The sequence below is a fragment of the Drosophila yakuba genome, chromosome 3R, assembly GCF_016746365.2.
Source record: "Drosophila yakuba strain Tai18E2 chromosome 3R, Prin_Dyak_Tai18E2_2.1, whole genome shotgun sequence".
In the NCBI taxonomy this organism is placed as follows: domain Eukaryota; kingdom Metazoa; phylum Arthropoda; class Insecta; order Diptera; family Drosophilidae; genus Drosophila; species Drosophila yakuba.
In genome coordinates, this window is record NC_052530.2 from 4,870,823 (window position 1) to 4,887,626 (window position 16,804).

At 41.6% G+C, this 16,804-nt stretch overlaps 1 protein-coding gene across 7 annotated transcripts in view; it reads right to left on the reverse strand.

Annotated features, from left to right (window-relative positions):
* LOC6535575 (sex determination protein fruitless) overlaps positions 1-16,804 on the reverse strand; it is a 133,153-nt gene that overhangs the window by 12,789 nt on the left and 103,560 nt on the right. For 5 of the 7 annotated variants that reach the window (XM_039376523.1, XM_039376524.2, XM_039376519.1 and 2 more), the window contains 5 exons: positions 9,065-9,212; positions 8,797-8,997; positions 7,686-8,507; positions 5,218-5,478; positions 3,466-3,598 (listed from right to left, as the gene is read on the reverse strand). In XM_039376523.1, the coding sequence (XP_039232457.1) occupies positions 3,466-3,598; positions 5,218-5,478; positions 7,686-8,507; positions 8,797-8,997; positions 9,065-9,212 (1,565 nt within the window). Of the gene's footprint in view, positions 1-3,465; positions 3,599-4,018; positions 4,720-5,217; positions 5,479-7,685; positions 8,508-8,796; positions 8,998-9,064; positions 9,213-9,282; positions 9,363-16,804 lie in introns of those variants that run through there. The other 2 variants (XM_039376520.1, XM_039376525.1) reach the window with 2 other exon arrangements.

Here is a 16,804-nt window from a genome sequence, read left to right on the forward strand (position 1 = left end):
TCAGGGGGTGGATATAGAGATGAGAAGACGAAGAGGGGACTTGATCGCGCTTCTCTTGCATTCCATGCGCACAGTGGGCTAAACAGGCCAATGGTTGTCGGGTGTGTACGGTGGGTGTGAATGGTGTCTAGTTCAACTAAGTAGCCACAAGAGGAGGAAGGCAAAAAAAACTGGTGAAACTGGTGTTTTAAAAGTATAGTGTGGAGCCTATGAGTAAATCCCGATTAGGGTGAACCAAAACTGCTTTAGGAAGTTGCAAAAAAATTAAAACCCTACAAAATCTTTCTTCTCAATTTTCAAATGTTACATTTTAAATAAGATAATTGAAAAAAATGTATATCAGAAAATGCTAGTTCCGTATATGGTATGAGTAACGATCAAATCTTGACCGGACTAACCAATGTTTTTGCAAATTTTTTTTTTATTTTATCAACTAACTGTAATGCTGTTACTTTATATGGCGGCGTTTTTTTTTTTCTCAAATATTCAGAAAAATTGATCAAAGGGCAGCTACGGAACTGGGTTTTAATGTGTTGATTGGTTTTGGGACATTTCCACTTCGTTTCGATTCGGAACAAACTTGATGTTTGAATGCGTGTGGTGGCCAAAAAGAAATATGTATGTATGTATATAACGAAAGGCAAAAACAAGTCAAGTGATCGGCAAGGACAATAGGGCTGGGATTATGGACTGAGGCAACTGCGAAGCCTGGAAATCATAATATACAGATCGATCGTGGGTGAGGGGTTGAAGGTGTAATCAAGTCAAATCAAGAGTCTTAATTATACAGTTGGCGGAGTCTGTGGAAAACAAAACAAATCAAATCAAGGCTGGACTTAAAGCTAAGGCGGCATCGTTTTGGATCGGCAGGACTTTATAGCTCTAAGAAAACAATTCAGCTAAATTAAGTATACTTTGCATCAAAGCAAATCAATCAATCAATCAACAGTGTGAAGAGTGTGAAACGGATTGGGAAAAATCATAAGTAAATTAAAATCAATGTTAACAACTCTGGTTTCGTGTCATTTTGTGGCATCGACAATTTTTTTTGGTTGGGCTTATCTTATTGTCTGGTATTTTCGGTTCTATATAATACAGATCTCATACACAATATTTCGGTTTTTCTTGTTTGGTTTTCTGGGATAGCTTTCGTTTTAGTACTTCAATGTTGCAACAGATTTTTAGCTATAGTTTGCTTGGTATTAAGTATAATATATTCTTTTATTTTAGTTTTATTATGGTAACACTTTGTCATATTTTCAAATTCCAGTTCTTTTTCTTTATTGGTTTTGGTTGGTTTTTGAAGGTTGTGAGGGGTTTTTGGACGCTGGGTGCGGGAATTTTCATTTTCTTTTAGCTGTAAGGTAATTTCAGATTCAGTTTCAATTTCAATTTCGATTTAATTTCACTAAACATTTTTGTATTCAGTTTGATGGAGCCAATGTGCGAATTTTGTCGCTCTCCTTTACACTTTACCGTTATTTTGGCGGCAGCTCTCGTTTAAACGTTTAAAGAATATGTGCAACACACACAGACACAAGCATACACACACACAGACAGTTAAGTACAGAGAGAGAGCGACAGAGAGAGAGAGTGAGATAGAGATAGAAAGAGAGTAGGCAAAAGAAAGATAGTTCGAATACACTTAGTTAGCTTGGCAGAAAAACCAATTGAAAAACACAGTCAGTTACAGTTATCTCGATACAAAACAGTGGGACAAAATATGGTTCAACGGATTCTTCACATCAAATCATAAATGCAGCAATGTTAGTAGAAATATCCAAAATAGGAAAAGTACAGTCTGTATCTGTATGTGGGCGAGTGTGTTTGCGTGTGTGTGTGTGGGCGGCATAGTGTTGGTGTGGATTAAACGAAAAATAGAACACATCGACTTTGGAAGCTGGTGGTTTTTAAGTTTTTCGTATTCACACTGAAAGTAAGTTATATTGTTTAGGTTTTCTTGCTTTCTGGTTTCGTTTCCATTTCTTAGACAATAAGTTGCAACATTAAAGACGAAAAGAGATTTGGAAAAGTTTTAAAAGGTTTACGTTTTTGAAATTGCATTTATTTTTTCAGCACAGTTTTGAAAATGTAGAATGGAACGAAGAAGGAATAAGTTATGAAAACAAAATGGCATAAGATCAAACAAAAAGCGCTTGGAAAATAACTACAAGTGTATCTTATGAAATTATTTTGAATTTGAAATTTGTCACGTGATTATTTTTTTATTAATTATAAGTGTTTGGATTTTGTTGTTGTGTACGCCAATTGAGCTACTATTTGTTTGGGTTTTTGGATGAAAACGGAGGCATTTTGCGCTAAAAACTAATTGGGAGTTTTCGATCTGACTTAGCACTAGTTATGGCAGCATGAAGAAGGTGAAATCAATCGATAAGTATAAATAATACATTTAAAATTAAAATAAATCGTTACTTAAATGATAATCGTATGTGTGTATGTGAGGGTGTGGGGAGTATCAAAGGTAAGTGGGCGTGTGTTTTTGTGTCTATGTCTATGTAAAGGTGTCATAAAACATGCAACATGCGGCAAACATACGACAATGGACTAGAGCCGCAATCGAAATCACGATCTAGTCCCAGCTCAAATGGGAAACTCGTCCTAAAAGCTAGATTTAAGTATATTTATCAATATAGAATACCATAAGATACGACAAACAACGAAATAATAAAGGTATGCATGTAGAGATATTCTGGTAGGAGAGGTGTTGATCTGTTGCTCTAGCTAGCACTTTGAGTCTTACTTCTCTTAGAATCTATCATTCGGAGAATATCCATAAATATATAGGGCAACTACAGGTACTGCACTTACAAAAGCAAACAAACTAGGGGTATTACTTGTCTCGGTGTTGGGAAAGATGTGGAAGAGAATGGGGGTATAATTTAATGCATGCAGGATTTTCCAGGAAGTACACATATAAGTTGGAGCTGGATGGGAATATTCCATTCACTTTAAATGTTACAATATGTACTTAATCACCCATTCATCTCCAATTCATAAGCATATTTTCTGAATAATTGAGGGAAATCTCCAGGGGTTTATTTTACTTATAATATATATTAGAATAGTTTTCCTTTTGAGTTAGATTTTTACGGGTCCGTAGCAGAAAAGGAACAGAATTAAGCTACATTTCCTACAATCTTCTTTACAGTTTATCAATATATATTTGGAAGGGGTTTCTCGCTTTTCTTGAACACATGGTGGAAACAAAGTTTGTAGTAAGGTAAAAAAAAAAATTGTATATCAACCAAAAAGCTAATACATACAGCTAATAGATACATAAGGTAAGATATTTGTTCGGGTTTCGAGTGCGTTAGGTATTCAAAAGCTCAGAGAGAAGAAGATTCTTTTGTGTGTGGTTTACTAGTAGTAGTTGTAGTTGTGGTGCTAGCTCGGTTCTGGCTAAGGCTAAGGCTAAATGGCAATGCTCAGCGTTCATCTACTCACCGTCGATATTGTCCGTCTGGTCCAGCTGCAGCTGCTTGGCGTCGTTGTGCTCGTCCCGCGCATCTGCTGCTTGCAAAGCATGCTGCGTGAGCAGCGTTGACATATCCTCCGCGTGCAGCTTTAGAGCGGCGCTCTTTGGTAGCAGCAAGAAATTGGGAGAGAGGGTAAAGGGGATATAGTAAAGCCAGTAAAGTTGTTATATAATACATCTCATTTTCACTAGGGTATTATCCATAACTTCGTGAAAGTGAAATCGAGCTCGAAAAGCGTGCCAATACTAACTATTCGACCAAAAAAGCGTATTCTGATAGATTTTTCTTCTATTATTTTTATTTTACTTTTATAATCCTTAGTAAAAACTAGGAAACTGTAAAGCCTTTCTTTTTGTTTGCTCACCAATTGCAAAATGCTGCAGTCTTTTTAAAATAATTATATTGTTTTATTAATGCTCAATGCTTCTTAATTTTTTGTTCAATTTTTGCCACTGCAAATGATGTTGATGATGTTTGCTTTTGTTCACGGCAGCTGCCCAATTCTTAGGTTTCTAAATATATTTTACTTTTCGGACATTTAATTGATAAGGAAAACTTAATGCTAGTGCCTATGGCTAATCCTGAGCGGTGTGTTGGGTCCTGTTTCAAGGCCCTGTCTCTATGCACGGTTCTTGCCCACATTTATGGTGATAATGTCGGGAGAACGTCGCTTGCTGCTGCCTCCAGCACTTCCACTGGGCATCGGATGTAGCTGCTGCTCTTGGAGCTCGCGCTCGTAGCACATGCGATGCGATTTGCACTTGTTGTGATGGTTGACGATCTCCAGGCGGAAGTTGGAGTTGCCCTCTACGAAGGAGGTGCGTATGTCGGCCAGCTCCCCGCTCCATTTGCGACAATGGCGGCAGAACATGGTGTTGGCCCTCTCGTCGTACTGCAACCACTCAAACTGATAGAGCCAGTTGGCCCTAAATCGACCACTTTTCCGGGAGCTTCCCCCTGCAGATCCTGATGGTATCGCTGGACTGTGAGATTTTCCCACCGAATGGTGTGGCTGCTGGTGCTGCTGATGCTGCTGTTGCTGTTGCTGTTGCTGCTCCTGATGTTGCTGCTGTGCCAGCAATCGCTGCATGGCGGAATCCAAACCCTCGTTCTGGTAATGCAGCTGGAAGCTCTTCAACTGAGCCTCCACTGCCTGGTGCAGGAGCATTTGGTGCATGGACTTGTTGCCACTGCTGCCTAAAAACGCTTCTGACTTTTTCACCTACACACAGGATTGAGAAAATGTTGTTGGCGAAACATGGATCTGATAGAAGGAAGGATTTTCTGGTCTTTACTTTACTTTAGTTTTACTTTACTTTTGCTTGAGACGCAGCATTGTTGAGATTTTTTCTTTTTCTTTGGCCGATATTCCGCTTCGAATTTGGAAAATTCAATTAAACGCAATCATTCACCAATCCTTCGTTCTGCTCCCATTTTGCTAGATTCGATTTGATTTACTTAAATTTTAAAAGAATACAATTTTTGAGCCACGCTGTCTCATGTTTTTGGGAAGCATTTTGCAATTGGCTAGCTTAGAGGTATATAGCTGATTTAAACAAAAAGAATGTTCTGTACAGTAGCTGGAACCATCGTACCGGTTCAAAAAGAAAAAACCTTAACAAACTAAACGATGCAGCAACAAAATCATTATCGAAATTCCATCAAAAATTGAGATGTACTCTATTCAATCGACTACTCTGATCTGACTGACCAAACTTACCGGCAAGTAATCGGGCGGCAGGGCCACGTGGTGTTCCCGATGCTGCTGCTGCTGCTGCTGCTGGGCATCCATCAGCTCCTGCTTGATGCTCAGCGACTGGCTCAGACCGCTCAGGGCGCTGGCCGCGCCCACATTGCCCCCACCGCCGCCCAGATGGACGCTGGTGGTCATCGAGAGCGGCGAGTCGTGGCGACCGCCGGCGTCCTCCGATTCCGATGTGCTGCCGCCTGTTTTGGGCACGGGACTCGACTTGAAGTTGGCCTAAAAACAAGACGTTTATTTGGAAATTAGATACCGCTACACAAGTAGAACCCAACAAGAAATCAATTACATCCTAAATATTTATCCAAGACTACATACAAGTATAGGTTTATAGGAGATTTGAAAGTTCTGGGAGAGAGTCTTATCGAAGGGGAGAGCGGCACGTGCCTGGCCCGCAAGAGTCACGCCCGCTGATAACACCCGAAAGCCGAAATAGCTGCCAAAAACAGCAGCGTCGCCCTATTTGATCGGCCTCAGTTGATACCGCAGTCATGTGAGCGAGTGGAGCGCGTTCCCCTCGTATCGCACATGCCAAACATAAATGTTGATATTGTTTGTTTGTTTGGTTGCCGGCCTGCTTCCCCACCAACCACCACCCACAGACCGATAGTGAAAAGTTTGGCAAGTTTATGGCAAAGCGGCACGAAGGTCGACGCATTGGGTGGTACGCCAAATAAATATATGTGTAAGATATGGCATCAACTCTCTAACCGGGTTTTGTCTGATTTAAGTTGTTGATATGTGTTAAGACCTCGAATGACACTTGGGCAAATCTGCACTCTTTATAGGGGCTCTCACTTTATGGGCTTCTAAAGTTTAGTTTATCAGCTATTTCAGTTTGTAAATACATAAGAATAAAAAAGGGGATTTCTTGCTAAACAGTTTTAACTGGAACTCAAATTAGATTCAATAAACTACCACACATATGTTATTATACCCGTTACTCGTATAGTAAAAGGGTATACTGGATTCGTTGAAAAGTATGTAACAGGCAGAAGGAAGCGTTTTCGACAATATAAAGTATATATATTCTTGATCAGGATCAATAGCCGAGTCGATATGACCATGTCCGTCTGTCCGTCCGTCGGTTTGTGGGCGTTATAGTGGGCGTGGCAAAAAGTTTTTTTGCAAATCGATAGAAATTTACAAGACCAATACAAAAATGGAAAAATATCAAAACATTTTTATAAAGTGTGGGCGTGGCAGGTTTGGGCGGTTTGTGGGCGTTAAAGTGGGCGTGGCAGCATGATTCGACAAACTTGCGCTGCGTCTATGTCCCTGGAGTCTGTATGCTTAATCTCAACTTTCTAGCTTTTGTAGTTCCTGAGATCTCGACGTTCATACGGACAGACAGACGGACGGACAGACGGACATGGCCAAATCGACTCGGCTATTGATCCTGATCAAGAATATATATACTTTATATGGTCGGAAACGCTTCCTTCTGCCTGTTACATACTTTTCAACGAATCTAGTATACCCTTTTACTCTACAAGTAACGGGTATAAAAATATCAAAACATATTTTAAGTGTGGGCGTGGCAGCTTTGGGAGGTTTGTGGGCGTTAGAGTGGGCGTGAAAAAAAGTTTTTTGGCAAATCGATAGAAATTTACAAGACCAATGGCAACATGAATCGACAAACTTGCGCTGCTTCTATGTCTCTGGAGTCTGTATGCTTAATCTCAACTTTCTAGCTTTAGTAGTTCCTGAGACCTGAGATCGACCCGGCTATTGATCCTTTATATGGTCGGAAACGCTTCCTTCTGCCTGTTACATACTTTTCAACGAATCTAGTATACCCTCTTACTCTACGAGTAACGGGAATAATACATAAGCTTATTATCTCACATACATTGTAAAGCTGCGTTTAAAACTGCATGAAGTATTTATAACTTAATTATAATGTAACTAATAAGCATTTGTCGCCTGTTTGAATGTGAGATTATTTCTAATTAATTTTAATTGTCAGGCAATTAAAGTACAAACCACAAAAAAACAACATTTAAATGCGGAATTGCTGGCTGACTGACGGAGCTGGCAAATTGTTTAGGTATTTTTGTGGGGAAAACAAAAACCAGAAACAGAGGTAATTTAATTGCGAGGGCAAAGAGCTGGCCAATAAAACAATTAAATAAACACGGAAGGCTAGCTTCGGGGACCTTAGCTGCTTTTTTATGCAGAAGACTGCGTGTAGGCAGGCCATTATATCCGTATTCTGATTGGGAGAATGAAACAATGAAAATGTTTTAAAATTACTTTTTAAATTCTAAGGAATTATTTATCTTACATAAAAATAGCAATCAGTATGCAGTTTTGTATAAAGATTCCAAGTCGATTGCTTCTCCAAACCAATTAAAACCATTCTGGGCATGATGGTTTATGGGATAGGATTCTAGTGCACTACTTGTTCAGTGGACCGTGCTCACCTGAGAGTCCTGCGGGTAGTGCCTGTCCTGGTGGCTCGAGGACAGCGAGTTATCACAGTTGGATGATGAGTTCTTACGTCTGCGCTTACTACTACTCAGCTGCTCCACCGGCGTGGTGGATAGCTCCCTGTCCCTGTCTCGCTCACGCTCACGCTCTCTTTCCCGCTCCCGCTCACGTTCTCCGCTGTTGTTGCGCTCCCTATTGCTGCTGTTGTTGTTATTGCTGCTGCTATTGTTGTTATTATTGTTGTTGTTGTTGCCGGTACTACTGCTGTTGCTATTGTTGTTATCCTTGTTGCTGTAATCCAGCTGCAACAGATCATCGCGACTATCCGTCCGCTCGAGCGTACCGCGCTCGCTTCCCCGATCGCTGCATCCGTCGGCGCTGGCACTTCGATTGGCAGCCGCTGCCACAGCAGCCGCTACAGCCGCGGCCGCCGCCGCTGCACTGGCGCTGCCCACGCTCGGAGATCGTTCGCCGCCGGTGGGCGTGGTCAGGCCCAGGGCGACGGCAGCCGCATTGACATTGCCGCCGGCGGCCGCTACCGCCGCTGCTGCCGCCGCCGCCGCTGCCGCCGCCGAGCTGCGTTCGCTCATGCTGCTGCTGCTGCGCTGCGTCAGCTCGTCGCGCAGATCCCGTTCGCAGCGGGAGCGCAGGGAGTCGCGGGAGTCGCGCATCGCATCGGCCACGCCCCCAGCGCCGCCCAGGCCGCCGGTGTAATTACTCGGCCCACGTCCGGTCGGCGAACTGGCCGCCGAGTCGCGCAGCTTGTCGCAATCGGAGCGGTAGTTCAGATTGTTGTTATCTGTGAGACCACGCACCTGCAAGAGTCCCAAGTAATATACATGTTATTATAAGTTCATGTTGAATTGTTGATAGAGGGGGAAAGCGGACAAAAATTCGGGCATTCTCCCATTTAAAAACAAGACTATTAAATGTTAACTGACATACTTTCTTGAAAGTAATACTAAGATCGTCTATGACAAAACAACAATTCTTCTATTAAATTTAACTAATAAATCGCAAGTTTCTGGTTCTGTAGACGATCGCTTTACCGAATGCCCTCCGAATATCCCTTATTACTTAAAGTAAACCCCAATTTACACATACCTGCAGGCTCTCGGCCGTCTTGAGAAACATGGGCAGCGAACTCTGACCCACGTTGACCTCGCCCTTGTACATGAAGTCGAGCAGAGATCGCATCTCTGAGTATCTGACATCTTTCAAGTAGATGATGGGATGTGGATGCTGGTTCTGTAGGAAAATCGTCTCGAAGTACGGACTGCAGGCTGACAGGATGGTCTGGTGAGCCTGTGATAGAATACGAATTATGTCAGCTATGTACATATATACTTCCAAATGTATCTCAGAGACGCACCTTGACTGTTTCTCCCTCGCAGGCGAGCGTGACGTCGCATAGCGCCTCCCGCTGCAGCAGTGAGGTGAGCACGCCGGTCAGATTTGTGGGATGATTGTTCCAGCGCAAGCAGAATTGCTGGTCCATCGCTCCTTGGTCAGTGTTGTACCTGTAATGTGGAAGGCAAATGCATAAGTACGTGACGAGACAAGAGCACATTCAAATTAATTGGCACTTCCCATAAATTCATTTCATTTTTGAATTCTGCATAAGTTCATGCAGTATAAACCTACTTTGTTTTTTAATTATAGTACAAATAAGTGTTGGGTAGCGCAGCCTAAATGGGAAAATCCCGTTTGATACTAAAAATAATACCCAAGCGTAGACAAACTTCTCCGTGCACTCTATTTTTAAACCGGAAACGGAAGTGTCAAGCTTTCGACCCCGTTATCTCTATCGCCGCCATGGCACACATTTTTGGTCGTGTGTATCGGTGTACAAGAAATACCAATGATTATTTGTCATGGAACACAATTGCTCATTACAATTACCAAATGCTCGGGGCTGTTCTCAATTATTTATTGCGTTTCCGGCGCCCGATAACAAACCGCACCATGCGTGTTGTTGTTGTGGTGCTGCCAAACTCCGCAAACTCCACAGTTGCATCTGTATTAGAGTGTTAATTGCCATTTTGCCATGTTGCCGCCATGTTTGGCTGCTGGCTAACTGTTAATTACTCGGCCAAATAGACGAGCAATCTATGCAAATTTGGTTGACAAACCACCGATGGAAGGGACTGGTGGCATAATGGATGGCATTCGGGGCTTATCTATCGCACAATTTATGGAGCCTACCTTCCCCCCTCTCCCTGCCCCTACCACCAACCACCTCCTTACATAGCTAAGAGCCTAAGAATAGAGTTTATATTCATATGCTTATATTTCTTTATTACATTCGCCTGGAATCCACCGCCTAATCTCAATGGCCTTTGCCCAGAGTCCAGTGCGTTTACAGCGGGTAAAGTGAAGGAGCGAAATGGGGCTCCGATAAGAGGTACTTTTACTTTTCTTTTAATATACCACTGCGATTTTCAATAAACATCATAAAGTAGTGTGCTAAATAACTTTCAGTTTCTGTAACACTTCAAAAAATTTCTATCATATTCAAAAGCAATGTGTAGCGCATAAGATTTATGATTGGTTGACCCATAAGTACCCTGTAAAAAAGAGGGAAACTAAGAGAGATCGCGAGAGCTTTAAGCTTTTGCCGGCGACGCGAGCGCCTAACAAAATAAATAAACAAAACGTCAAAGAACTTTTTCGCAAACTGAACTGCTGACCGTGAGAAAGAGGTGTTCAATGAGGAGCGAAAGGGAGGGCCCGATGCGCCACGAAAGAGAGGCTGATAGTGGGAAAAACAGAGAAAGAAAGACAGAGAGAGCGAGCGCCAGTGGGTGCGCGCGTGCGAGAGATTAGATCGGTTCGGTATGCGCACTAATGTATGTATGTATATGTGTTTGCTCTGGTAATAACAACAATTACAGCGTGTGTGCGTGTATTACCCGCTGTCGTAAGCGTTTTTTATTGGCGATGTTCTATCTCCCTTGCTCTCTTTCTTTATTTGTGTAATTTGATTTCAAAATAAACTAAAATCGCTTCAATCGTCAACTTTCGTTTTCGTTCGCCCACAACTTTTTTGCATTCTTTTGCTATCTTTCTCGCTCTCTGTAAAAGGTTCTAAATGTTGGGTTTTATATCTGCATTATTCAATATGTGCTCTGTATTTTTATTCGAAAATTTCGCAACGCAAAGTTGTGCTTTCCATTTTTGAATTTTAAATTTAGCTGAGTTCAATTTCAGTTTCGCAAGTCTTAGTGATATGATTCAATCACGTGTTTTATAACAACTTGATTTGTATATATTTGTAGGATTGTTTTGCAACTCTTAGGGGTTAAACACAAGAAATTGTATAAATAAAGTTTTTATCATAAAGTATTTTTTTAATAGTTTATTTTATGGTCATTTGCTATGAAATAATTTATGAAAGAACTATACAATGGTAATAAATAAAGACAGCCAAAATAATTGCAAAACCCAGAAGGTTATCATTTCCGATTGTCACTCAAATGAGTAAAAACTGATTAATAGAAATAAAAATAAATAAAGACCAGCGAAGCCTTTGTAAGCATTAAATATTTATCGAATTGTTTAGATTGTGGTGAAATGAAGGTATATTTTCGAAATAAGCACTATCATTTGGTAATAAAGTAAAATAAATAAAACTTCTCATCTTTTGAAATCCGGTTTGACGGCAGTCAGAAATATATTGTTCGTTGCCCATAAATCATTTGCAATCATAAAATCTCTCTTAATTGTGTCATTCTAGCTTCACTTTTTTCTTAATAACTTTACTGGCCATTTATTTACAAGTTGGGAAAGTTAAAAAAAATAGAACGCAACGTAGTCGGCGCCGGCGCCAAAGTAAAAAAAATAAAAGCAAAGCAATTTTGACGTATTGTGCACTTTATACACTTTTTTTCATTCAATTTCGTTTTCGTTGACGGGCGGCAGCGCAGTCGGCGTCGGCGCCGGCGTCGGCGTCGGCGTAGCATGCGATTGCAGTTTTTATTTACACTTGCGCTTTTAATGCAAATTTGCTATGAATGCAAACACAAAGTTGTTGCCACTTCCCCGATTGTTCTGTTTAATTAATGACAACTTTTACTTTCAAACAACAGTAGCGTCCGCTGCGCTTACGTAAATTGTTTAAAAATATTTAAGCGCTTATCTGCGTACTTCTGGCGGCTTTCTGGGGGCGGGGCACTCGGGGCAGTTGGGCGCAGATGGAGGCGGGTGCGATCCGCAAATTGCGCAATATGTTAACTGCCGCTTAACTGCCCATCAGCTGAAACGTGCGGCTGTAACGCCCAGCGAATCAATATCAAGATGCAGATATAAACCTGAAGATACGCAGATAAGCAGCAGCAGAAGAGGCGTTTAATGGAAAGAAAAAACATTTTGTCACGCGTCAACAGCGTACTTAGATAATCAACGCTAACTGCCAGTCACACAGTACGCAAATAAGGGCGATTATGCAAATCGAAGTTCGAGTACCCTTATTATTCCATATTATTCATTTCAAGGGATCGTTGATTGCAGATAATAAACATGTACAATTTGTGCAAATATATGCTAATCACTTCCGAAAATATTCTGAATTTATATAAGGCAAGCATTGTCAAATTTTAAAACTTTATTTGTGTGGTTATGACTGTGCCAAGCAAAAAGCAAATGTAAACCAAAAGCGTAAATCGTCTAAAAAATCTGATCTTCACACTATAGTTAAAGCACCCTTAGCGAGGGTATACAAAAGACCCAAGGAGCAAGTAATATATACTTCTGAGGCGCACGGGGCGTATCAGTAATGGCCTTCAACTTTCAGTTAGAAGCGCCTTATCGTGCGAGACGGCGACGTCGACAGCGCTGCCGACTGCGCAGCGCTTAGCGCTCAGCTGTAAGCGAAATAGTTTTTTCAGCTTTTTCTGTTCAATTTACACGTTCTAAATAGTTTGCGCCAAGCTGAGCGAGTGTGTGTGCGAGTGGGTATCCATGAGATACGCGAACGAGCACTCACACAGATACTCGGAACCGCGATAATAATTATAAATACAAAGTAGTTTGTTGATATTTGTTGCTGCCTGCCGCTGACGTTTGACGCTTGTTGATCTTCTCGTCTATTTTCCTCTTTTTTGTTGCTGCTAGTTTTCAATTTTTGCTTTGCTGTTTATCTTTGCTTTAGAACTTTACATGTTGGCGTAGGTTGGTTGTTGTTGTTGTTGCTGTTATGCGCGTTGTAAATTTACCGTTGCGAGTTCAACGAACGCGAAAAAAACCTGGCTAGAAATAATGAGCGCCCACATGGTCATTACATGGTTTCTATTACCGTATCTGCCAGCAAAAGATAGCCAAAAATTTCAGACACTCATGGTTTTTTTGGGCGCCAAAGGCAAATATTTATAACAAGTTGGACTTTTGTTTTTTCATTAAAGAGAAAATCATAATTATTTATAATGGTTAGGGAGGAAAGTAATCTGGGCTAGGAATATTTTTATTGTTTTATTATTTTTTCAAACATTAAATTTTAAAAAATCATAATTTCTTGGAAAAAAAAAAGTTAGTTTGCCATTGCCGTTGAAAGTTTTCTAATAAATATATATACAATATATTTTTTATAAATATCAAAGTAAGTTATTGTTTCCGGTGCTCTCGATACGTTCATACAACGCTTTCATATATCTGCCCTTCGATATAGCAGAGCGGTCATAAATCAATGGAAATACTTAAAATGGAGATGCGTTTGTTCAGATAGACAAAATGAATATTTTAAATTTGCTAATGCACACAGTTACATGTATACGAATACAGATACAGATACAGTTACACAGATACAGATAGACACTTGCAGAAGGCAAACGAGATCAAGATTAGCGCGTTCGCGGCTCACCTTGACTCAATGGTCAAATGTGCAAAATGCCGCAAAGTAAACTTCAAGCAGCAGCAACAACAGTGGCTTTAATGAATCAGCCCGGTCGAAAGCGTTTGCCAAAGGTTTGGCCAGCTTGTAAATGCTGAAGGTCGCCGGTTACAGATACAGATACAGCCACGCCAGATCATGATTGATTTAGCGCGGCCCCAAAGCTGAGGCCAAAAACTCCATTTAGCCTTTGGCTCGAGGCTTGGCTTGGATCGAAAAAAATATCAAAATATATATAAAATAAAATAAAGTAAAGCCAGCAAAATGTTGAGCAAGGTCAACTGTAGGAGGTTACTGGTACTGGATGGATACGGGGCACTGGGAAAAAGAGCTAGTGGCTATTAGCCGGCCTAACTGGGTCACAGAGCCGACCAACTTCGGTTGGCGAAGTTGTAGGAGCGAGGGATATTAAGGTGATGTGTACACGAAATTGATTTATGCACGTGTTAGCCGAACTAACTTTGGGCTATGGGTATTGGAATCTGGTTATTTGGGGCCATTGGAATTTCCTAGAATGGGTAGTAAATACAAGAGATATTTGGGTTTAATTTTATTTGTCATGTATCGCTCAGTTTATATAAAAACCAAATGTTGTACTTATTTATTACAGTGCATATCATCAAACGAAAATCCCCTAGCGCAGACTTAAGCAAGAAATTTAGTAAAATTCAATTAACACATTTTTCCCCATCCTAAGCATTTTGTTTACCACTTTATTGTTGTGAGCATTGGTTAAACGCGTCCCACTCGTATTTTAAATAGCATAGATAAATAAAAATGTGCAATTTTCCAAGGCGTGTGTTTACATTGCGACCAGCGGTCCAGCAGCAGATATAATAATTTAACTTGTCGCTCATTGCGGGATATTTTTATAGAAATGCATTATTAAGCAGCGGCACAAGAGTCCATTCAGTGGCTTGGCGAGCGGAGGGCGGCAGTGCGGAGGGGTCCCCCAAAAGATGCATTTTACATTTGTCAGATACAAATGTGTTAATTGCCTTGCAGTGCGTGCAGAGCAGTTCAGTCCGCGGCCAGGAATAGAACGCCCACACGCAAAACTGTTTATGCCGTTTACCCGTCCATGGGGAAAAAGGCGGGAGGGCGGGTGGTAAAGAGCGGGCTAGTGAAAAGGGGCGGGGCTGGGGCTGGGGCTGGGGCATCAGGGATGCAGACATTAGTGCGAAACTGTGTCGAGCAGCGTGTGGGCGGCCAAGAAGTGCGAAATTGTGTACAAGACGACAAATGAAATTAGCCGACTGCTCGCGCCTATCTACTATACACTGTATTACTGGAGAGTGGCGTGACGGATTGGGTCGTGTCGGGGAAAGGCTGGGGCGCAACAGAGGCCCCCATAACATAGGATGAGTATGATCTGAGGTGAATTGAAATTGCCACTCGTTAGCAGGTCATGATGATGTCATGCGCACTCTCTACAACGATCTTACTACGTGGAAAGACTATCTATATCCTAATACGTCGATTTAACTATCTTGAAATGTTTTTAATATCGAGTATTGGAAGCTATTCATGTATATAATCTGCTGACTGCTGTTTTAACTTTAATGAGCTCCGTATTTTAACTAAAATACTAATTTATGGGCAAAGCATATTTCGGTTTCTGAGTATCTATTGTGTAATATATTTTTTTCTGTGCATTGGGTAGCTTCGCGATTCTCCAACAACGCTTGTAACAACTACTGCTGAGCACTGTTAGTGCTGGTGGCCAATGGCCATAATCTGGAATCTAGCCAAGGGGCAGCAGCAGCCACTCGACCGGACTTCGCTTTTCAGCTTTCAAGTACTCCAATGTCCCCCACTCGAGGAGCTGTCTTCGATTTTTAAAATCCGCCGTGGGCCGAACCAAAGATTCGATTTTGAATGACTTTTACAAGAATCTTCAGCTGTCGTCGCGATGCTATTGTCTTGTTGTAGGGGGTTTCGTTTTGAGCCTCGGCAAAATTACACTGGTAAATTCGTTATCTTTGGTTCCCATTCTGTCAAAGTTGTGTTTGTTTATAATTTATTTTTAATTTTAACAAACCAACTATGTTATAAAGATTACATGTTGGGAATTACCCAGCAAAGGGCCGCTGTGTGGCTAATAAATAGCAATAAAAACTCGCCAACGCTTTATTGGATGCTAAACGTTGAGCTTTCGCCGATCGTGCTGCCTAAATTAAACGGGGCGTATGCCTAATATATTTCGCATACGTCACGTGGTGCAGCAGCGCAACTCAATTAGCACACGACACGAGACACATACGGACAGAACTGCATGCAAAGAGCGTTTATCGGAATAATCAGAACGAAATTAATATCGATTAAATAATGCAGAAGAAAAACTACTTTTGGCAAGCATAAGTGGCCGGGGAACAAGAACAATTACGTCAAGTGTCTGTGGTCAGACACTTTCTGGGCAATTAAATGTGCCAATTTCATGTGCCTTGATATGGCTGCTGCTACTTTTGCCCATGCAAACTATATATGTCTGCTACAGTAAAGATGATGCACAATTCTGGCATCTTTCAGCTGGCGGCGTGGGCAGCCGAAATGCTCGAGCAGCGCGACAGCTTCTGTGGTCGTATCGTATCTGTTTGTCCCTGCCTCGGATATTTGCAATTACAATGACACTCTGATGGAAAAAGAAGGAGGGAGAGGGGGGATGTGTGGTGGGGTACAGAGGACGCGGCGGACTTTTTCGCTGACTGACCCAAATTCGACGAACACACTTAGAAATTGTCTATGAGAGAGCAGCGACAACAACTTGGATAGCACTAAGTACACGCAAACAACATGACAAAACAAACAGACGCGCGAAGGCGTATATATACAAATATCTGTGTATATATCTATACCTATGGCTGTACCTATGTGTGTGTGGCACCACTTAAACCCTGCCAAAAGCAACCTCAGGAACATAAGCACATGAGCACACGAACAAGAACCGACAATAAACACCAAGCCACCAGCAAAATAAACGAAACTTTGCCGGCTGACAAATCGCGCGCTTCTGCGTGGGCAGACCTTATAGACCTTATAGACCGCGCCAGTCCCCTACTACCCCGATCGTCCTCTGGCAACGTCGATCGCCGACATGTGGCCCTAATTCATGCAAAAAATTAAATTAAATCCACGAACAGCAACCAACTATTGGGCAACATGTGCCACTGACTTGGCACTGCGAAATTCCCAGGTGGAGGTATGCGAAAAGGAAATTTGGTAGCCGCC